Here is a 20,282-nt window from a genome sequence, read left to right as displayed (position 1 = left end):
TTAGATTGCAGCATCTGGTAAGACCAAAGCTTGAAATTCGCATCACGTGAGTGCATGAGACCAATAGAAGATCAAAACATGAGCTATATGGAGCAATCAGTCGCTTTTAGCAACGTCTAATCATATTGTTTTATCTCGCTCGTTTTTGCAGCGCTGTACGAAAGAATTTTGCAAGCACAAACTCTAGTGTGACCGCGGCCCAACTTGCTTTCAGATTAACTATGCCCAGCAGCTATATATATATATATATATATATATATATATATATATATATATATATATATATATATATATATATAATATGAGCCTACCTTAGACAGAGTGGGTGCATTTAGAAGCTGATGTGCTGTGGTGTGGAAGTTTCTGATTAAAAGTTGCTTTCTTGATTTCTTTGTTGCTTGATTTGTGCCTGTACCATAACAGATCTCTCTTGTTGTGATATATGTCTTGGTAACCTTTAATGTGTTGTTTTTTGCTCAGTGATTCGACTGCATTGAGTGAGTGAGTGCATTTTCCCTCCTTCTCCTGGTTAAGAGATAAAGCTATATAATAGAATTAGTTATATATCAGATAATATAAATAAATTATTAGCAACAAAAGACCAACTTCATAATGATTTTAATGTAAAAGACTTTAATTTGAAGAAAAAAAAAGATGCTGGAGGACTGAATCAGATATGCATCCAGGGAGTTGCTGACGCACGTAACAAAAACAACATGAACAAAAAGTAGATTGGACCAGTTTCACAGAATTTTTTGTGGCACTGCAGAGTGGTTCTAAAGGGCTCATTGCTCTAGGGGTATGATTATTGCTTTGGTTGCAAGAAGTCCTGGGTTCAAATCCCAGACGAGCCCTATGTCTGTCACAGAAAAAGCAGTGATTCTTTGGTGTTTCTGTGTTAATTGAAGCAACTTTTGCTGTGACTTTAGTTAATAAACATTTAGTTGATTTCTAATCTGAATTAGCCTAACCTGTACAATTATACAGACAAAAAAGCAGTGGCAATGATTCGGTTGTTAGATTTGTTTATGGATCTTGAACAACGCACCAGCTTTATATGCAAGCACCATTTTTGTGTTTTACGCAGTCTCTTCTCTGTAGGCACCATGCAGGATTCAAAATGACCTTTCGTGTTAGGAATCTTGTTACTCTTTTAGTCATAACAGGAAATATGGATGACAATGAAGGAAGTTAATGACACACAAACACATCTCAAGAAGGTTTTCACAGCTACTGTGTTTCATTTACCAAACATTGCTCCCAAGTAGAAGTGAGACCCTCAAGAACGACCCAGATGGGATTTGAACCCACAATCCCCAGCTCCGGAGGCTGATGCCTTATCCATTAGGCCACTGGGCCATGTCACCAGTCTTCTATCAAGGATCTCTTGTATGCCTTCAACAAGATGCCACCGCATGGAAAACGGCACTTTAGGATCTCAATGCCAGTTTGCATTCCGTCAAATAAGAACTAATGGACAAACATTTTCTTTCTGCAATCATTCACATTCGCGTCTCTGGTCCTGGGGTATGGTTCTAGCGTATAGTATGACTGGTCTTGAGAGTTTCGAATTCCAGTCAAGGCCACTCTCATTAACTTGAAATCACAACCTTTCAGCAGCTATTTTCTTGTTTGCATTTCATCATCATCCACCTAACATGAGACCGTGAGTTGAGAGCCACAGGGTAATTGAAGTCAAGATCTCCATTACTAGAGCTTAGCGGAACCATTTAGTTTCTAACTTGACAGTGAGATTCGAGCAAGATTGGAAGAATCTTAATTGAAGTGTGCAGCAAGTCTGAGAATTCTAAGCTAACTATTATCCTCAGATCATCACACCTAAGCTTCGAGTGGTCAGGATTTTTTCACACAACTTAAAAGTAACCCAGCAAACACGACTTGAATCCACAATCTCCAGTTTGGAAGGTTGATGCCTTATCCATTAAGCCACTGGGCCAATACAAGCATTTACTATATCTGTTGTATCACTCTGTAAGTTCTTGTAACTCAGAAAACAGCACTTTAGGATTCCTATTGCTTTCAGACGATCTGGTGTGTACACCTAATGACAAAAGAGCTTCTCTGAAGAGTTTTCCATTGTCATGTCTTTTTGACCTAAGGGTATGAACCTAGCTTTTTGAAGGTCACACTGGATTGTGCTGCACAGCCAACTTAAAAGGAACTGCATCAAAAACGACCCAGATGGGACTTGAACCCACAATCCCCAGCTTCGAAGGCTGGTGCCTTATCCATTAGGCCACTGGGCCATTTTTTAGTGCCTGTAAACTAAAATATGCATCCATGGGGGTTGCTGACGCACGTAACAAAAACAACATGAACAAAAAGTAGTTTAGACCGGTTTCACAGACTTTTTTTTGTGGCATTGCTGGGTGCTACTTCAGGGCTTGTTAGTCTAGGGGTATGATTCTCGCTTCGATTGCGAGAGGTCTTGGGTTCAAATCCTGCATGAACCCCCGGGCTGTCACAGAAAGAGCAGTGGAGTGGTGCTGTGCTGTCTAGGGTGTTTCTATGTTATTTGTAGCACTTTCAATAGTGAAATTAGTTAATGAACATGTAGTGGACTTCTGATCTAAATCAGTCTGACTTGCACATTTATACAGACAAAATTGAAGCATGATATTTTGGAACCATTCCTATAGGATAATTTCTACAATATTTTAATGGGATACAATTTATATCTTAATTAAGATATGCTTTTCTATTCACTTGTTAAGTGGTGACGTGTTGGTGACGTATGTAATACTGTTTCCGGGTCCAAGCCGCCACTCGTTTGAGTTGAGAAATTATTCGTTTATGATCACTTTTTATTCATATCACACATTAAAGTTAATTTTTTATGAAGTCAGTGTCCGCAATAATCTCTGGGCTTGCTGCATCACAAATACCAAAATTTTAACAATTTATAAAAAAATTAATTACTTTCTGGCCATTGTATATTAGGCATGGACATATATGTTGTGATCGTGATTTACGAAACTAAATCGCTTTGTAAACAGTTATTATTACCATTTCACGAGTCTCCCCATTCAGTTGAATAGAGCACTTGGACCCGGAAGCCGCTTTGCATGACGTCTCACTTAACTAGCAGATTGTCTCTCTTAGCCTATTATAAAATAGTTTTTAATTTTTTATGCAGTTTGCTTAAGCTCACCTTCATGTACTTGAGTGTACAGTATTAGTGCACAAATTTCCAAACAAACAAACATGTCTATACCAAAAACATATACAATGTCGCTAGACCAAACTGTGGGCTGCCCCACTCGAAACAGAAGTTCACTATGGGCCCATAGCAAGTCCACACAAAGTGGAGTGTACATGGCCACACTGGGCATAGTATAGGTATACTGGGGCATAGTATCTGGGTCAGAAGTATGTCCTATGAGCATGTTCTGTGGGTATTTAGTAATTAAAAAAATAGTTACGTCCCACTAATACTAAGTTGAGTCCAGGCACAAAATGTGCCAATAAGGTCCCAGTAAAGTACTTTTATGCAGGGCCATTGTGGCTTTAACACAAAACAAAACTAGTTCACTTTTACCATGTAGAAAAAAGCACAATATCACTTCAATTGCATAATTACATATTTTGAAAGCATAATGTAATGTCAGTAAAAAATGAGGCCTCTAAAAATATAAAGACAACATGGACTATTCTTCAAAGGTTTGGGACAGAACTGCTTTAGTTTATAAAAATGCAGATATAAAAGTAACCTTGTAAATAATTATTCATTATTAATATGTTAACTATTCTATTTGAATATGTTAAAATATAATTTATTACAATGATGGTAAAACTGCAATTAAGGCATTTGCATCCAACATAAAATTATTCTAATGATTCATGTGTGTATTTTCTCTACCATTTTTATTTTAAGATTTTTAGAGAAAATAACTTTTGGTTCCAGGATGATAAAGTTCTAGACATTTCAACACTTAAAACAAATTAAGGCTTTGATTGATTTATTTATTTTTTCAGATAGAGAGAGAGAGAGAGAGAGAGTGAGAGAGAGACAGAGAGATTGCCAACAAACTAGTTAAATAGAAAACAAATAGATGGGTGCATGCAGAAAACCATTTCTGGGCAATTCCTGAAAATCCCAATTATATTCAAATATATACACTGCTCATGCATTGTGAGACCGGCGTAACAGCCTTCCATGCAGAGGTGTCTGCACACAGTGAATTTGCATGTCAACTTTAATCACCAGATAAAACTAAAGTTTAAATAATATGATGATTTTATTTTGATTTAGCTTGGCTCCTGTAAGATAGATTGTTTTGTATGAAGAAGAAAGGAGAATTTTTATTCTTGGCCACCAGAGTCAGGTCTTAGACAACAGATAATTCTATAAAAAAGATTAAATTATTTTCATATAAAAAATATTTCTTAGATTATCTTAACAAATCACACCAGTTGTGTGAACCAGAGTCTTGGTTCCCAGTTACTGTTTCCAGTTGAGGGGGAGCCATGCTAGATTGATCACTTACTGGAGTGATGACCAGTCCTCATCCTGGAGAACCAATGTTCCTAAGAGTTTGGCTCACAGCTGCCCACACATCTGCTTAGTAGCTTCAGGTGCTTGATCAGCAGGTATAACTGTGCTGGACTGGAACTGGAGTCAAAATGCAATCAGGACTAGATGGCATCCAATACTGCAAAGAAAGAAACAGCAAGTAGTATGTTAATAGCATAAATAAAATGTTTAAAAAGATGATTTTTTTTTCTTTCAGCAAGCAAATACTAACAACGTGTCAGTGCAGAACCAATGATCTGATCACACAAGATAAAAAGTCAAATAACTCAGAGATGTGTGAAAAGAAATTAATTAACATGTTAAATTGATAAACTGTTGATAATGTATTAATGATATAAACAATGGGTTAATATAATATTTTAAAGTAAAAATGCTGGCAATATGATTCATGCAATATGAAAAGCACACTTCAAGCAAATTCAAGCGAATCACTACAATGGGTGTAATTGAACACCGAATTCAATTCTTAACTCTTTATGGCTAATTTAATACAGAACTCAAACATTAACTCATCAATTTGAAAGGCTAAACTTACCTGGTTGAGCAGAAGTGAGACGCGAGCAGCAGCTGAAGCAAGAGTCATTAGCGATGCAAAATCCAGCAACGTCATGGTCAGAATTTACCACGTGATGAAGACCACCGAAAATAATACACTTCTGTAAATTTCCTAGATTTTTCTGACACCATTTACATTTTTAAAATTAATTGGATTAAGAGATGCCAAACCAATCCAATGTCTATCAGTTTTTTAAAATTGGTGGTTGTGTTTCTTCTTAAAATGTATTATCTTCCCTCTAAACTACCTGTAGTGTTGTCTAAATTCCACCAGCAATGTCTGCTTGCTTGGAAGCTTGGTTACGTTCACAATTTTTCTCCCCACCAATTTTTCATATGGAATAACCGAGGTATTATAATCAGAAACAAATCGTTATTTTTCCATAGTTGGTTTCAAAATAATATTAATTTTTATCCTTTTCTTGTTTGATGATGTAGGAAACATTCTTTCATGAACCATTAATAACTTACCACTATTTTCCAATTCCTCCTAATGAATTTAATAAAGTTGTTAGGCAATATTACCCGGTTTAGTTCACCTAGTTAAAAGTCACTGTACATTTAACTGTAAATTTGCTTTTAGAAGGTGTTAGTCTGTTAGATAAGAAACGTAACAATAGCTTCAAATGCAACAAATTTTCTAATTTAAAAGGAAAATTTCTTCTAGAGGAAAGTTTTACTGGAGGTCTTTGGTTAAGGATATAGAACCTGGCTTTTACCTGGGTAATATTGCATTTCCAACAAGGCAAAAGAAATACATTTTAAAATTTTACATAAAATCTACCCTGTAAATTCTAGTATTTCCATTTTTTGGACATCAACAGCTTCTGTTCTTTCTGCAAACAAGCAGAGGAAACACTACTACAGGGGTGGCCAACCCTGTTCCTGGAGAGCCACCTTCCTGCAGATTTCAGTTGCTACCCATATCAAACACAACTGAACCAATTAACTAAGACCTGAACACCACGTGATAATTACTGGCAGGTGTGTTTGATATGAGATGCAATTGAAATCTGCAGGAAGGTGGCTCTCCAGGAACAGGGTTGGCCACCCCTGCACTACTACATATGTTTTTTGATTGTCTAATATCCAAGCAATTTTGGTCACTTCTAAATTCTCATATTAGAGATGCGCGGTTGGCGGTTATAGCCGCGGATCGGGCGGATGAGGTTACGAAAAAATAATATTTTAATTAAATTCGGGCGGGCGGTTGTACTGTTTTTATAGGCATAGCTGGCGCACCAACGAAAAAGCCTAGGACTGACTTTACAGAATGGGAGGAGGAATCGGATACACTAATTCTGGATGAAGTACAGAAGTATTCCTCTACAAACTTCCGTATAGACGGATCAGCAGAGGAAAATCTACTTCCTTTTGGGAGAAATAAGGCCAGTCATTCCCACGACTACAGCACCTTTCCAAGATAATTCTATGCATATTAGGAACAAGTGCTGTGAGCGATCGCTCCTTCAGTGCAGCAGGGCGCAGTGGCTATGCAGGCGCTCCCGTCTGAATCCTGACACTGTAGATGCTATTTTATTCCTGCATTGTGCCAAGAAAAAATCAAACTAGACCGAAGGTCAGGCATATTGAACCAATTAGCCTATGTTATTTAGGCTACACATATGTTCAATATAAACTTTTGAGTTCGATCATATAATTTTACGTTCATATTGGTTTAGCCTATTCTATTCTAGACATGTTGGCCTCGCTTTTACGTTCCGAGGCTAAGGTTACTTTGCCAGAATTTCTTTGTCGCAACTGGCGTAGTATTTCGTTATGCTTCAAGTTTGAGGGGAATGGGGACAATCCTAAATCCATGGGTTATTGGGCCACTTGTCATACATGCACTTAGCCTGGTCATACTTTATGTTCGCTCAAAGAGGGATGGCATATCTGTTTTTCTAATTTAATTTCTAATTGTGGGGGTGACTGAGCCTACAAGGCTTAGGCACGATATGACGTTTTTATTAAAAAAAATTTTCAACTGTTTGCCAAAGCATGCGACTATAGCCTATGCCTACATTAAGATATTTATGTTAATATTTTTTTACTGCCTGTTGTTTCTTTTGGCAAATAAAATAGGTATTGTCTGATAGAGATATAAATAAAGGTTCATCTTGTCGCAGAACTGGTGTTGTTTCCGATTTCTAAGCTCAATAACATCCACAGTAAAAAATATAAATAAATAAATAAAAAAATAGTCGAAAAACTGTGCCCATTAATTAGATGTGCAAGGCAATCAGGTACGTTTTTAGGGTTGCTATGGACAACTACAAATGTAAACATTATTAGGCTATAATGTAAATGACTTATTATTCTATCTATTTACTAAAACATAAAGTGAAACAGGGCATTTAGTAGTAGGCTAAATAGCAGCATGTTGAAATTATGTGTCAATGCGTTTTCTATTAGGCTACAATAAAAAAAGTTGTATAGTACAGTGCGTTTAATTTAGGCTATTTATTTACTTTTGTCCCTGTGCGCGATTGGAGACGGAGTTCACTGCTGATATACTGAGAGCTCGGGTGCTTCTCATTTCTTATTTGTGCATCCTCGTTTCCTTTCCTTGCTTTCTTTCCTCGTTTCCACCCCCACCGGGATACGAGGGAAGGACGCAAGGAAAAGACTCAAGGACCGAGGAATCGAATCAAGTGAAAAGACACGTCCTCGTATCTTTAGCGTCACTTCAAAGCGTCATCAATTAATGACTTGCACGTTTGGATTAACTGCATGTCTACATTAAAGTCATTCTCTATTCTATAATGATCAATAAAGAAACATTCATTTAATAATAAAAAGAATAAGCCATTCAAATAAAGAGCCCAATCAGCAGATGGCGGGCGGGTGCGGTTTTAAAAATTGGTCAAAAATGTTACTGCGGATGGATGGCGGACGGATGATGAATTTTGTTATGCGGTTGCGGATGAAATAATAGCCCATCCGCGCATCTCTATCTCATATATCTGCTTCTGCTAATGCTGTGAATTGCTTTATTCTATTTTTTTTTATTATAATAACCCAAAAGCTTAATATCTGGAATGCATAATACATTTTTTTTTTATCTCATATGGCATTTTCTTATATTTTCATTCACTACCAGAAATTCACAAATAATTACCCATCCTTTGTTTATTTTAGAATAGAATTTAACGTCCTCCTAAAATCACTTTATCTTATTAAGAATAAAAACAATCTAAGATTAGTGAAATATTATGCAGATGTATTTAAAGAAGATTCTCGATTTTAGTTGCTTTCCTTAAGGTTATTTGTTTAAGTATCGTTGTAATTTAATTCATTTGTGTAATTTTGTTTGTTTAATTTAGTTATTTTATTATTATTATTATTATTATTATTAATGCTTTAAGTCTATTAATATTTTTTTCCCTTTCTGTCTACTGGTATTATTTGCATTTGTATGTGATTTTAGATATTTTTTTCTTATGACTATGTATATTATTGACCTTTTTAAAGATCTGTGTGACTTTGTTATGATGTTCTTGTATTGTCAGTTTAAGCATTAATTGAAAAAAAGTGATTCAACTGGAGAAAGGTTTGTTTAAAAGCTTTTACACAGATATAAAGTGACTGATTAAAGTTTCAGGTTTTTTATCCAATACTAAATGATGTACCTGCTGTTGACAATATTATTTTGAACTTTTATACAACGTAATATTATTTTACTCAAAGTAAAGAGGACTATTGAACAACCTGCATGTATTAAGTGTCTTAATGAAGGTTCAATTTATTAAATAGCATAATTTCACTTCATTCTAAGTATACATCACTATATATAAGAAATGGAGTACTAGTTTTAATTAGCTTATTTGTGGCTGTTGTTGCTCGGACTTACTGGATTTATTTTATTAATTACTTTCATATAAAGAAACTGTTGAAGAGAAGTTATTTTGTTTCTGTTCATAGTTTTATTTATTTTAAACAGGACATTTTTATTGCTTTGTTAATTTTTAACATGATAAAGTGTCCAAACGCAGAGAAACACTATACATAATAAGTCATGACTAAGAGTAAGTGGCAAAAAAGGTATAAAAAAAGAGACTTTTATTTTGGCGTGACATGTGACGTCATAAGCCCGCGCCGCTCCCGAGCTGTGATTCAACTGGAGAAAGGTCTGTTTTAAAGCGTTTACCCTCAAATAAAGCGATCGAATAAAGTTTCAGTTTTTTCATTCAGTGCTAAATTATGTACCCGTTGGCAATATTATTTTAATCCTTTATACAATGTAGTACTATTTACTAAAACTCACTGTAATGAGGTCTATTTTTTGAATAAAGATAGGATAAACTTTTTGTTCCCGAGAGGAAATTTGTCTTGTGCAAAAAAGTGCTATAAGCAGACAATAACATAAATAAAACAAACAAAACAATTAAGAACAGTAACACTGTGTAATAAGTGTCTTAATGAAGTTTTAATTAATTGAATAGCATGCCATTTCATTCTATACATCACTATATATAAGAGTACTAGTTTTAATCAGCTGATCAGTGGCTATTGTTTCTTGATCAGACTTATCTGATTTCTGTTTGTTAATGACTCTCAAATAAAGAAACTGTTGAAGCAAGTGTTGAAGAGAAGTTATTTTGTTTCTGTTCATTGTTTTATTTATTTTAAACAGGACATTTTTATTGTTTTGTTCATTTTAAACAGGATAAAGTGTCCAAACGCAGAGAAAAACTCCTGCTGAAGCGACTGATCTCCACACTGTTATAAAGATGGCGTTTATTAAAGAGGAGAGTGAAGACCTTAAGATCGAGGAAACAGTCGAACATGAAGATCTGCAGAAACAAACAGGTTAGTTTTTATTCTCAAAGACCAACTCAGTCATTTGATCCTCATTCATATATATTTTAATAATAAGAATACTAAATTAAATCCATCTTGCAGCCCTGAGTGTGCTGCCTAGTTCTCCTAAATGCACATAAGCACTTATTGAAAGACAGGAATCAGTTTCTTTCTTGTTGCTTGATCTCGTGTCTTTTGTCATTATTTTATGTATTATTAGTCTCCCATTTTCACTACCTTCTTAAAGGGTCACGAAACACCAAAACACATTTTTTGAGCTGTTGACAGTCATATATGTGTCCCACACTGCTAAAAACACTATTAGGACACCTATATTTCACTAAAAAGTGTAAATTGGTTGTTTTTGCGTTATTTCAAGCAAATTCGTACTTCCTGTTTGAAACGAATTTTTGAAGCTGCGTCACGGTCATGACATAATAGCGTTGTATTCCAGCGTGCAGACTGGGCGTCTGTGCCTGAGTGTGTCTTAATACGTCTTACAGTGTGATGCATTAATGCATGAGTAAGGCTTGGTTCAAACCAATCAGCGCGCTCTATTGTGCAACTTCATTAATATTCATTAGTGTCACCATGTTCATTAGTGTCACCGTACACGAGAGAGACGCCACGTTGTGTTGGCAAAACAAGCGTGAAGTGTTGCTTTTATAGTTTGCTGCCGTTAAGTTTTGTTTTCATTTTCTCTCTGTGAGAGCTCATCTGGAGTCACGTGTGGATTAACAGTGTACGCGACACTCGACAACAATAACTTACGTGTCTAAGGAGGATTATTGTTTACCTGAGAGCTGTTCTCATCTGCACACGCTGAGATCCGGATTCGCTTGTAGTATTCTCTCCATAAATATGCGGCTCTAGTTGCTGTTGATTGTCCTGTCTCTACAGATTTGGTAAGTGAGCGACTAGTGCTCTTTGTTTATTCAGTTTGTTCGTATCGAACTAAGTTAACTATTGCACCGTAACATGTTAGGACCACAACCAAACTTTAACCTCGTGTAGGGTTTTTACCGCATTTTGTGACCGGAATAACACACGCGGCTTTCTGACGCTACCTGCCGTGTGCATCTAAGTTTCCGGGAAATGCTGAGTATTTTTTTCTCTCATTCGCCGTGCGGTATCAAACATTGCATGAAAAATACATGCTTGGAGCAGTTGCTTGAATCAAATATCTCGTTTGTCGCGAGGGGCATGAATGAATTCCCTGAATGAAAGAGCCAAACTGCAGTTAAAGTCCACCATTTAATAATTTGGCAAATAATTCCACTACAGATGTCCATGTAGGTTAAACACCATCACTTTCTCATGTGTGTTTATTTTGACTCTGAAACTCGTGCGTGCTCAAATAGACACTCCCACACCATCCCACTTTAGTTCCTCCGACACTCCCCTCTAAACAGAGCTGGACACGCTCACTTTTCTGACTTTTTCCAAAGTAGAGGTGTGAAAACACCCTGCTAAAACGAGGGGGTTTCATGGCCCTTTAAGGTTGTTGCTTTTCTTGTTCTCCTACTGTTTGTAAGGCGTCCTTGAGCACTAAAAACGTCTGTGGGCACTAATGTCGTTTTAAAATTATTAATGAACAAATCCTTATATTTGCGTGTCACACTCACAGTACAAATCTATCAAGACTTACTGAAAATGGAAAGGATTGGAAGGACATTTGCTGTGCTCTATCATTGATAGGAAAAAGGAGACTCTTTGCTAGATTGACTTTGTCTCCAGAAACATTTTTAATTTCTGAAATTATTCCAATTGAGCTTTTGGAATGCATGTATCTGGATTTGACAGAAAAAGAAGATCATCCACTTATAGCAGGAGCTTATGTTCATGTTCCTCTCTGAAAATTCCTTGCAAGCCATCTGAGTTCCTTAATACAGTTGCAAGAGGTTCGATGGCAATGTCAAAGAGCAGAGGGCAGCCCTGTCTCGTTCTCCTAGAGAGTGGAAAGCCTTTAGAAATAATATTATTTGTTCGAATGGATGCTCGGGGCCTGGAATATAAAATTTTAACCCAGGAACAGAATCCAGGGTCAAAACCTATTTTTTTTAAGCGCAGTAAAAAATAGATATAATCTATTCTATCAAATGCCTTATGGGCATCTAAAGAAACCTCTGAATTGGTATTATTTTTAGGTGAATAAATAATATTTAAATAAGCAACAAAGGTTGTAAGATAACTGTCTCCCAACAATAAAACCAGTTTGATCTGGGTGAATTCTCTTTCTCATGACTGACTCCACTCTGATTGCCAGCCCTTTAGCCAGGATAGTATAATCACAGCAGAGTAAGCTGATCAGATGATAAGATTCACATTTAAGTGGATTCTTATCCTTTTTAAGAAGTACTGTTATAACAGTCAATGTCATGGAGGGGGGAGTGATTCCGAGACAAGACCTTCAGCAAATACCTTGCACAACAGGGGTGTTAGCTTGGCAAATAAACTTCTTAAACTCTTCCGGGAAGCCATCAGGGCCTGGTGCTTTTCCGGTTTTCAATTTTTTGATTGCATTTTTAATTTCAGAAGGTGTTATATTTCCTTCTAATGCCAACTGATCTGAATCACAGAGGGATGGAAATTCTAAATAATTAAAAAAATCTCTTAATACGTTCAATTTCATTTACCTCAGAGCTGTAAAGAGTTTTATTGAAGTTTTTTAATTGATCATTAATTCCCTGTTGATCAGTAATAATACTGCCATCATCCTTACTAACTGCTGCTATAAAACCAGCTGGTGAGGATTGTTTCAGTTGGTAACACAATAACCTGCCAGCTCATTCACCATGTTCATTATGAATCTGGCGTGATCTTATGTGAAGATCCTCTGCGTATTCCGTTTGCAGAACAAGTCTTCTCTTATGGAGCTTTTCAGAAGGTGATGTTGAGTGTAGCTGATCAATTGTTTTAATTTTATTCAAAATCTCTATAAGCCGTTTTGACATTCTTTTATTTGCACTAGCTTGATATAAAATCTGTCCTCTTATATATGCTTTCTGAGTATCCTATAGGATGCTACAACCTATCTCTGGGGATTCGTTAGTCTCAAGGAAGAAATCAATTTGAGCATCAATAAATTTTACGAAATCGTCGTCTGCCAAGAGTCTTGAGTTAAACCGCCGCATACGTTGGGGGATTACATTGCCTGGAAAACATAGCTTTAGTGAGACTGAACAATGGTGCGAAATAACAATACTACCATACTCTACTTCTGACATTAGGGGAAGTAACTGCTTGTCCAGGAAAAAATGGTCAATTCTGGAATAGGTTTGATGCACTGGTCAACAGAAGGAAAATTGCTTGGAAAATGGATATTTAATTCTTAACCCTTAAAGACCGAGACAGCCGCCCGCGGCTAAAAATAAGTATTGCTCTTAAATGTTTAATAACTTTTGATCCGCTGATCCGATCCATACAATTCAAAGATTGGCATAAAGAAGAGACTCTCAGCTTTCCATCGCTGTATCACATTACATTCACGGACTTTCAGAGGCTCCGGAATCAGTGTGGTTACGTCATCAAATTTTGACAACGCTGATTTGACAAAGGAACGCTCGTCACTTGTCTCTCCGGACAAACCAGACATGATATATGGATGCATTGTCCCTCCTCCATGCCCAGATTGGTTCAAACTCGCTCTATCTCAACCAATAAGCTTAGGTTTCGCTTTGTGAACCAACAATCAGCTATTTGAACAACACGGAATGAGAGATAGGCTGCACATTTACGCGCGGCTAAATAAAACGCAAAAAAAAAAAGTTTTGCATGAAATAATTCTCATACTAAGTACTTTTGCATGCACAACAGCACAAAAACATGACAAAACAGTGACACAGCAAAGACGAAGTGCTGCTCTTGTTGTTTTCAAAGGACGCAAATAAAGGTTGGGCTGTTTGTCTGCATTGCACGCGAACCATATACATATCCGCAGACAACCATATCCATGCTGGCACATAAAACCTAAGGATGGTCCATATTGAATCTAGTTTAGTTATGTAACTATTTATAGTATAGTAAATATTTATATCTATTTTTACTGAGGATTTGCACCATGTTTATTTGGACTTTGACGCATTATTTATTATTTTCTTATTTTATATTTGTTTATTATAAGTGGTGTTGTTTATGGTAACTAAAAATATATTATTTGGAAAAAAGTCAAATTTGCTTCAGTGTTCTGTTATTTTGTAACATTTTTTTTTCTGTTTAGTTCATTCCCAGAACTTTTGGGCGAATACATTGTCAGTAAATAAATGCATTTTTTCCCCCCATTGAAAAACGCCTTGAAATAACATTGAAATAAATTGCTATAACTTGCTCAGGGAATGGTGGATGTAGACAAAATTTATTGTGGAAGTATAAAACATCATAATATGTATTTCTAAAGAAAGAAAAACAAACTTCATAAGGTTTTGTTTATAATAACTAGAAAATGCCACTTTTTTTAAAAATCGTTTCTGGAAAATTCTGGAATATTTTCTGTCTGTTCATATGTTTTTGGACCAAAAAAAGTTTTAGACTGGACCTTTAAATGATACAGATTGAAACTTCAGGTTCTCCTGTTTAAAATAATATATGACACTTGAGTCTGACTGCTAAAATAAAAATAAAACTGCTTTAAAAAAATAATAATAATATAGGCCCATTAGGTGCCCTCAAAATACCTCTAGGTCTTTAAGGGTTAAGGGTTAATGCTGCCCTCTTCGACTCTCCTCCTCTTCCTTTATACTTTCACCCATTTTCTTTTTGCCGTCCCTTGGGTGGAGATCAATTAAACAATGTTGACTGTCGTCACAGAAAACACCAACAATCATAAATGCATGATTATAAGCTGTCATGGCTTTACATTAAAAAAATTTTGTTATAATCAAGGCCAATGGAGAAAAAACAGTCATGAATATAACGAAAAGGGAGTAAAATTGCCCAGAGTATATTGAGTTTTTTTTTTTTTCAAAGCATTTTCCCAGAATATGTTAAAATAAGTCCCCAAATATCAGTCTGTTAGCTAAAACAGAGAAAGTTTTGGCCAAATTAAGTCTCAAAATCATCCCAGAATAGATGAAACTGACCCAACAGCACACAAGGGGAAAGGTGCACATTCCAGCCTTTATGCAGATGCTTTACAGGTATGTCTCATGTCTGCGAGGTGAATATTCAGCTCTTTGTTCAGCTGTTACCCTAGAACTTTTTTTCTGATGTGTTTACCAGTCAGGCACAGAATGAACAAGTATTCCCTGTCTGCTTTACACATTTTAGAAAAACATTTTTTGTAATTATGAATAAATACAAATAAAAATAGGCCATTTACAGCTTTCAAATCTGTGTCTCATCAATATGACCAAAATTACTTGTATGATCAATAATGTAAGAAACTCTGAAAACTGGATTGAGTTTCAATTTACTATAACTTCTATGTTAGGTGTCTTTGACACAGTTTACATTGTAAAAGCACTAGATAAATAAAGATGAATTAAATCTGCTTAAATGTGGACACGTTAATGGCCCAAACAAAATATGATCTGATTTATTTTACATTTAATGTGCATCAAAATTACAGTGTGTGTAGCCAATGTTTCCAGTGTCTTTTCACTTTTCAGCTTTTGATGAGAGTTTTTAAGACTTAATGAAAACTAATGTTTTATTCATTTATTTCAGACTTTATTGAAGAGAATGAGAGGAAAGAGGAGGAACATCATGTCAAATTTGAGGAAAAAACTTTACAGACTGATGGTATTTTGAAAAGGAGAGACAGGAATCGTTTCACCTGCACTCAGTGTGGAAGGAGTTTTGGAAGAAAAGGTGATCTTAAGATTCACATGAGGATCCACACTGGAGAGAAACCATTCACATGCACTCAGTGTGGGAAGAGTTTTAGCCATTCTTCAAACTTCAATCAACACATAAGGATCCACACTGGAGAGAAACCATTTATATGCACACAGTGTGGGAAGAGTTTCAGCCGATCATCACACCTTTATCGACACATGATGATCCACACCGGAGAGAAACAATTCACTTGCACTCTATGTGGGAAGCGTTTTGGAAGAAATTTCGATCCTAAGATTCACATGATGATTCACACTGGAGAGAAACCATTCAAATGCACTCAATGTGGGAACAGTTTCATCCAATCATCAAACCTTAATCTACACATGATGATCCACACCGGAGAGAAACTATTCACATGCACTCAGTGTGGGAACAGTTTCAGCCGATCATCACACCTTAATGAACACATGATGATTCATACCGGAGAGAAACCATTCACTGGCACTCAGTGTAGAAGAGTTTCAACCAATCATCAAACCTTAATAATCACAAGAAGACCCACACTAGAGATAAACCCTTTACTTGCACCCAGTGTGTGAAGACTTTTAACTGCTCATCATACCTTAATCAACACATGATGATCCACACGGGAGAGAAACCATTCACATGCACTCAGTGTGGTAAGAGTTTCAGCCGATCATCACACCTTTATCGACACATGATGATCCACACCGGAGAGAAACAATTCACTTGCACTTAAGTTGCGGTCACATTGGACTTATCTCCCCATAGATTTCGGAAGCCAAGTTTGTGTGTCAAGTTTCACAGTTCACTGCGTTGCAAAGTTCAAGCTTGTTGAACTCTGACCTGCGAAATCGCATCACTTGACCATGTAAGACCAATCGAAGATCAAAACATGACCTTTCTGGACAGAAATGTAAAATATAGACCAATCGCTTACTTTTTTTATGTCTAATCATCTTGTTTAATCCCGCCCCTGTTTGCAGCGCCATACAAGACAATTTTGCATGCTCAAACTCTTGTGTTACCGCAGCTTCAGTGTGGGATGAGCTCATCAGTCCCTAATAAACACATGAAGACCCACACTGTACTGTTCACATGAACTTAGTGTGGGAAGAGTTTCGATCAGCAAACTTTAATGAACACATGAAGATCCACACTGGTGTGAGAGTATATGTGCTTGAGTGTGAGAAGACTTTTATTACAGCTCGAAAATCGAAACTGCACCAGACGATTCACACTGGAGATCGTACAGATGTTTACACCATGACAAGAGGTTTAATCAGTTAACACATCTGAAAACACAGAAGAGGATTCACACTGCAGAGAAACCGTACAGACCTGATCAGTGTCTACAGAGTTTCGCTCATTCTGCGCAGCTTAAGAAACACATGGACAAAAAGTTGCACACATTGCAAAACATTTTCTCGTGCACAGGATGTTTCATGTCTGAATAATGTTTGAAAAGGCTGAGTGACGATATACTGTTTTCCAACACGCCTACACTGCAGTAGGTGGGGTTGTAAATGTGTTGTGCTCTTGTTTACCGTAAACACAATGATGGTGGCTGAGTGAAGAACAGTTTCATTATCAAACAGCACCTCTGTGGCTTAAATTTTTTTTGCAAGTGATTGTACAGGTGCGGATACATCTGTACTCCATTCTCCAGTGTATTCATGTAGTAAGTGTTTTGGATGATGTTCTCTGTCTGTGAATGAGAAACAAATCACTGGTACATTGCACATCAAAGAAGGTGGACCTCCAGGATGGATGGTTAGTTTGCAGTATACCAAGGCCTCAAGTTTAGAAACCTATTCAATTGCCCTTTGTTGCAGCTTTTGTTAGTAAAGTTTCTTTACTTTTGGGTTCAAGATTCTTTCTAGTTTACTACATTTTTCTTTTTGGAGTAGAATACAAACTTGATGAATATTTTATGATTTAGGCATTTTTTACTAAATTAAAACACTGTGATGATCCCAAGACTCCAAATTGAAGTATGTCGTAAACCCTGATTGGATGTCCGTTGTAGGAAAAAGGAATTTATTTTTATTACTTTTGTGTTCTTTATTTTTTTATTAGAAAAATGTTTAGACTAACAACATATTAATCAATCTTTTCTATTGTATAACACATCTTGACCAAACACACTTCCTCTTTTTTACTGTGCTGCATACTTTTTAGAAGAACTTCTGACTAGTGGAAAAAGCAGAATAAGAATAAATTTAGGTTTGTTCCAGACTGCTGTCTGGACATGTCACAAGGAGCATGATCTTTGTAGAAGTTATGAAATATATTAAAGCTGCACATAATTGTTCAGTTCTGGTATGCAGAGAAGAGTTGCAGAAAGAGGAAGTATGTCTAGGGGTTACAAAGAGCCAGGGGACTGCAGAATGACTGATCAGTGACATTAAACCAAAACTCCACCTGTTATTATCAGTTGTGTATATATGCTGGAGTCAGGAAATGGAGTCAGGAAATGTAAGTTAGTTGTGAACCTCTTGAATTTAATTCTTGTATTGCATTGGGGTAACGTAACCCAGAGCTCTGTCATCGAATTATTCATTTGTTTCTAATAAATTACTAATATTTTTGGCATTGAAGAATCTTACTGAACTTTTAGATATGTTATGGCATTAAAGTATATTCTTCTGATATTCATAACCTCCAGACTGAGTTTGATTTAGTAAGAGAAAAACCAGAAACCACAACAAACTCTGTCAAGACCTCTTTTTATTGTATTTTAAAGAGCATATTGTAGGTTAGACACCCCAGTGAGACAATGTGTGTAAGAGTAAAGTAAGAATTAGATTTTCTTTAAAATATACGTTAAAGTTTATTATTAAGCCGTTTGGAGTCGTTTTAAGTCACGGAAATTTACTTCCGCGTTTGAATCGCCAGACCGGAAGTGATGTCGGATCAGGGAGTTCGCACATATAAACACTATGAAGACAACTGATCGCGGTGCGCGTTTGGTTGCCGAGATAAGATATTCTGAGAGACTTACACAAACGACAGACCACAGCCATACAATTATAAGCCTGTGGACAGACCAGCAGACAGACCAGCAGACAGAGAAGTGTAATTTAACTATTGTGAGGGAGAGCAGAGCAGGTTTATGGTAAGGCCAGTGTTGGCTTACAGAGAGATTTGTAAGATAACAAAATCTTATCTGGCAACAGCAAAGCTGATATTGATCATCTATAAGTATTAATACTTACCAGTAACAGAAACTAATGAGCATTTAACACAGTTATGCCACATTAACACTATTTTTAATAGTAGATAAGTGAATACAAAACACAAATAACACAGAACATCTGAAGTAATGCTGAAACATGTAAACAAGGTACTGGAAAATCTTTTTTATTTTACAAAAGGTTTTCAGAGCTTCTGTATTAAAATAAAAACAACATCAAATATTAAAACAATTAAAAGAAGTTTTTAAATATATCTTTTTGTCATTTTTTCATTGGGTATACGATTATCTGTATCAGATCCCATTTAGGCTACAATCCATAAAAAGACAAGTACAGTTGTTATAGTATAAAATATTTACAAAGATTTGATCAACAGATCTGATCTGCATTTATGATTAAATAAACTTCAACCCTAATTCAAGCTCAAATTCTAAATGCAACTCAAGTTCAAGTTTTATTTATATAGCACAAAATCATAAGCAGTTTTAATACCCAGCATTTTTACTCTTTATATATGCATAAGTATCTGTGTGAGTGTGTGTATACTGAAAGAAAAATATATCATCTGACCCATTTAAAAGTAAACCCAAAATTATTTTTCAGTAAGTTGGCCAACGTTTATTTGGGTACCACACCATCATGTCTTTAATGTGTGTTAAATTGTGAATGCTGTGTAAAAAGATGCCGACAGCTTCATCCTTGTAAACCCGCTGGAAGGATCTAGAAAGGAGAGCAAATGTAGTGGCCACTTCTGCATTCTCGTCGAGCCTGTGATGAACTCCAGTAGTCCACCGTCAGACATGCAGTGAGGGCTGATGCATATATTCTGGGGAAATAATGCAAAAGTTTAAATCATGTTTATTAATAATGTATATTTTAAAATTCACCATATGATTTTTAATATAACACAATACAGAAAACCCAACCACATTTGCAGACCCCTGGATAGTGAACTGCAAACCATCTCACATATACAGTAGACTGTACCCATTATAAGTTGAGCATGTAAGAACAAACTTCAATTTTTTGACTGTTGTTTGTTTTTCTTCTACAAGATGAATATTCCTCATATGTGAATAAAAAGTGCCTTTCCTCATTGACAGGACAGAATATTTTTACTCTCCCTCAAGTGGTTTCAAACCTTATTGACTTTCTTCTGTTGATCACAAACCAAGATATTTTGAAGAAAGCTAAAAATCTGTAACCATTGACTTCTATAGTGGGAAAAACAGATATGGAAGTCAATGGTTACACGTTTCCAATATTAAAAAAAAAAAAGTCAAAGATAGTGTGAGTTTACCTGCCTGCATTATATAGAAATATTGTAGTAATTCTTTGCCCTTCTAGTTTTTGTTATCAAATAATACCATGCA

General features: G+C 36.0%; 1 protein-coding gene, 1 long non-coding RNA gene and 2 other non-coding genes across 4 annotated transcripts in view; 2 read left to right on the top strand and 2 right to left on the bottom strand.

The window, feature by feature from the left end:
- Positions 1–20,282, top strand: part of LOC141381752 (uncharacterized) — a 537,547-nt gene that overhangs the window by 190,156 nt on the left and 327,109 nt on the right. The window lies entirely within an intron of this gene.
- Positions 1,287–1,359, bottom strand: trnaq-cug (transfer RNA glutamine (anticodon CUG)). Its single transcript has one exon. It is a non-coding gene; the product is annotated as a tRNA-Arg (tRNA).
- trnar-ucg (transfer RNA arginine (anticodon UCG)) lies at positions 2,195–2,267 on the bottom strand. The gene has a single exon. It is a non-coding gene; the product is annotated as a tRNA-Arg (tRNA).
- LOC137490996 (uncharacterized) lies at positions 9,166–18,307 on the top strand. Its single transcript, XM_068220028.2, has 3 exons — positions 9,166–9,240; positions 9,779–9,922; positions 15,578–18,307. The coding sequence occupies exons 2-3, from the start codon at positions 9,844–9,846 to the stop codon at positions 16,288–16,290; spliced, it is 792 nt and encodes a 263-aa protein (XP_068076129.1). The 5' UTR covers positions 9,166–9,240; positions 9,779–9,843; the 3' UTR covers positions 16,291–18,307.

Source organism: Danio rerio, chromosome 4 (genome assembly GCF_049306965.1).
Source record: "Danio rerio strain Tuebingen ecotype United States chromosome 4, GRCz12tu, whole genome shotgun sequence".
Classification (NCBI taxonomy): Eukaryota; Metazoa; Chordata; class Actinopteri; order Cypriniformes; family Danionidae; genus Danio; species Danio rerio.
This window is presented reverse-complemented; position numbering and strand designations above follow the sequence as displayed.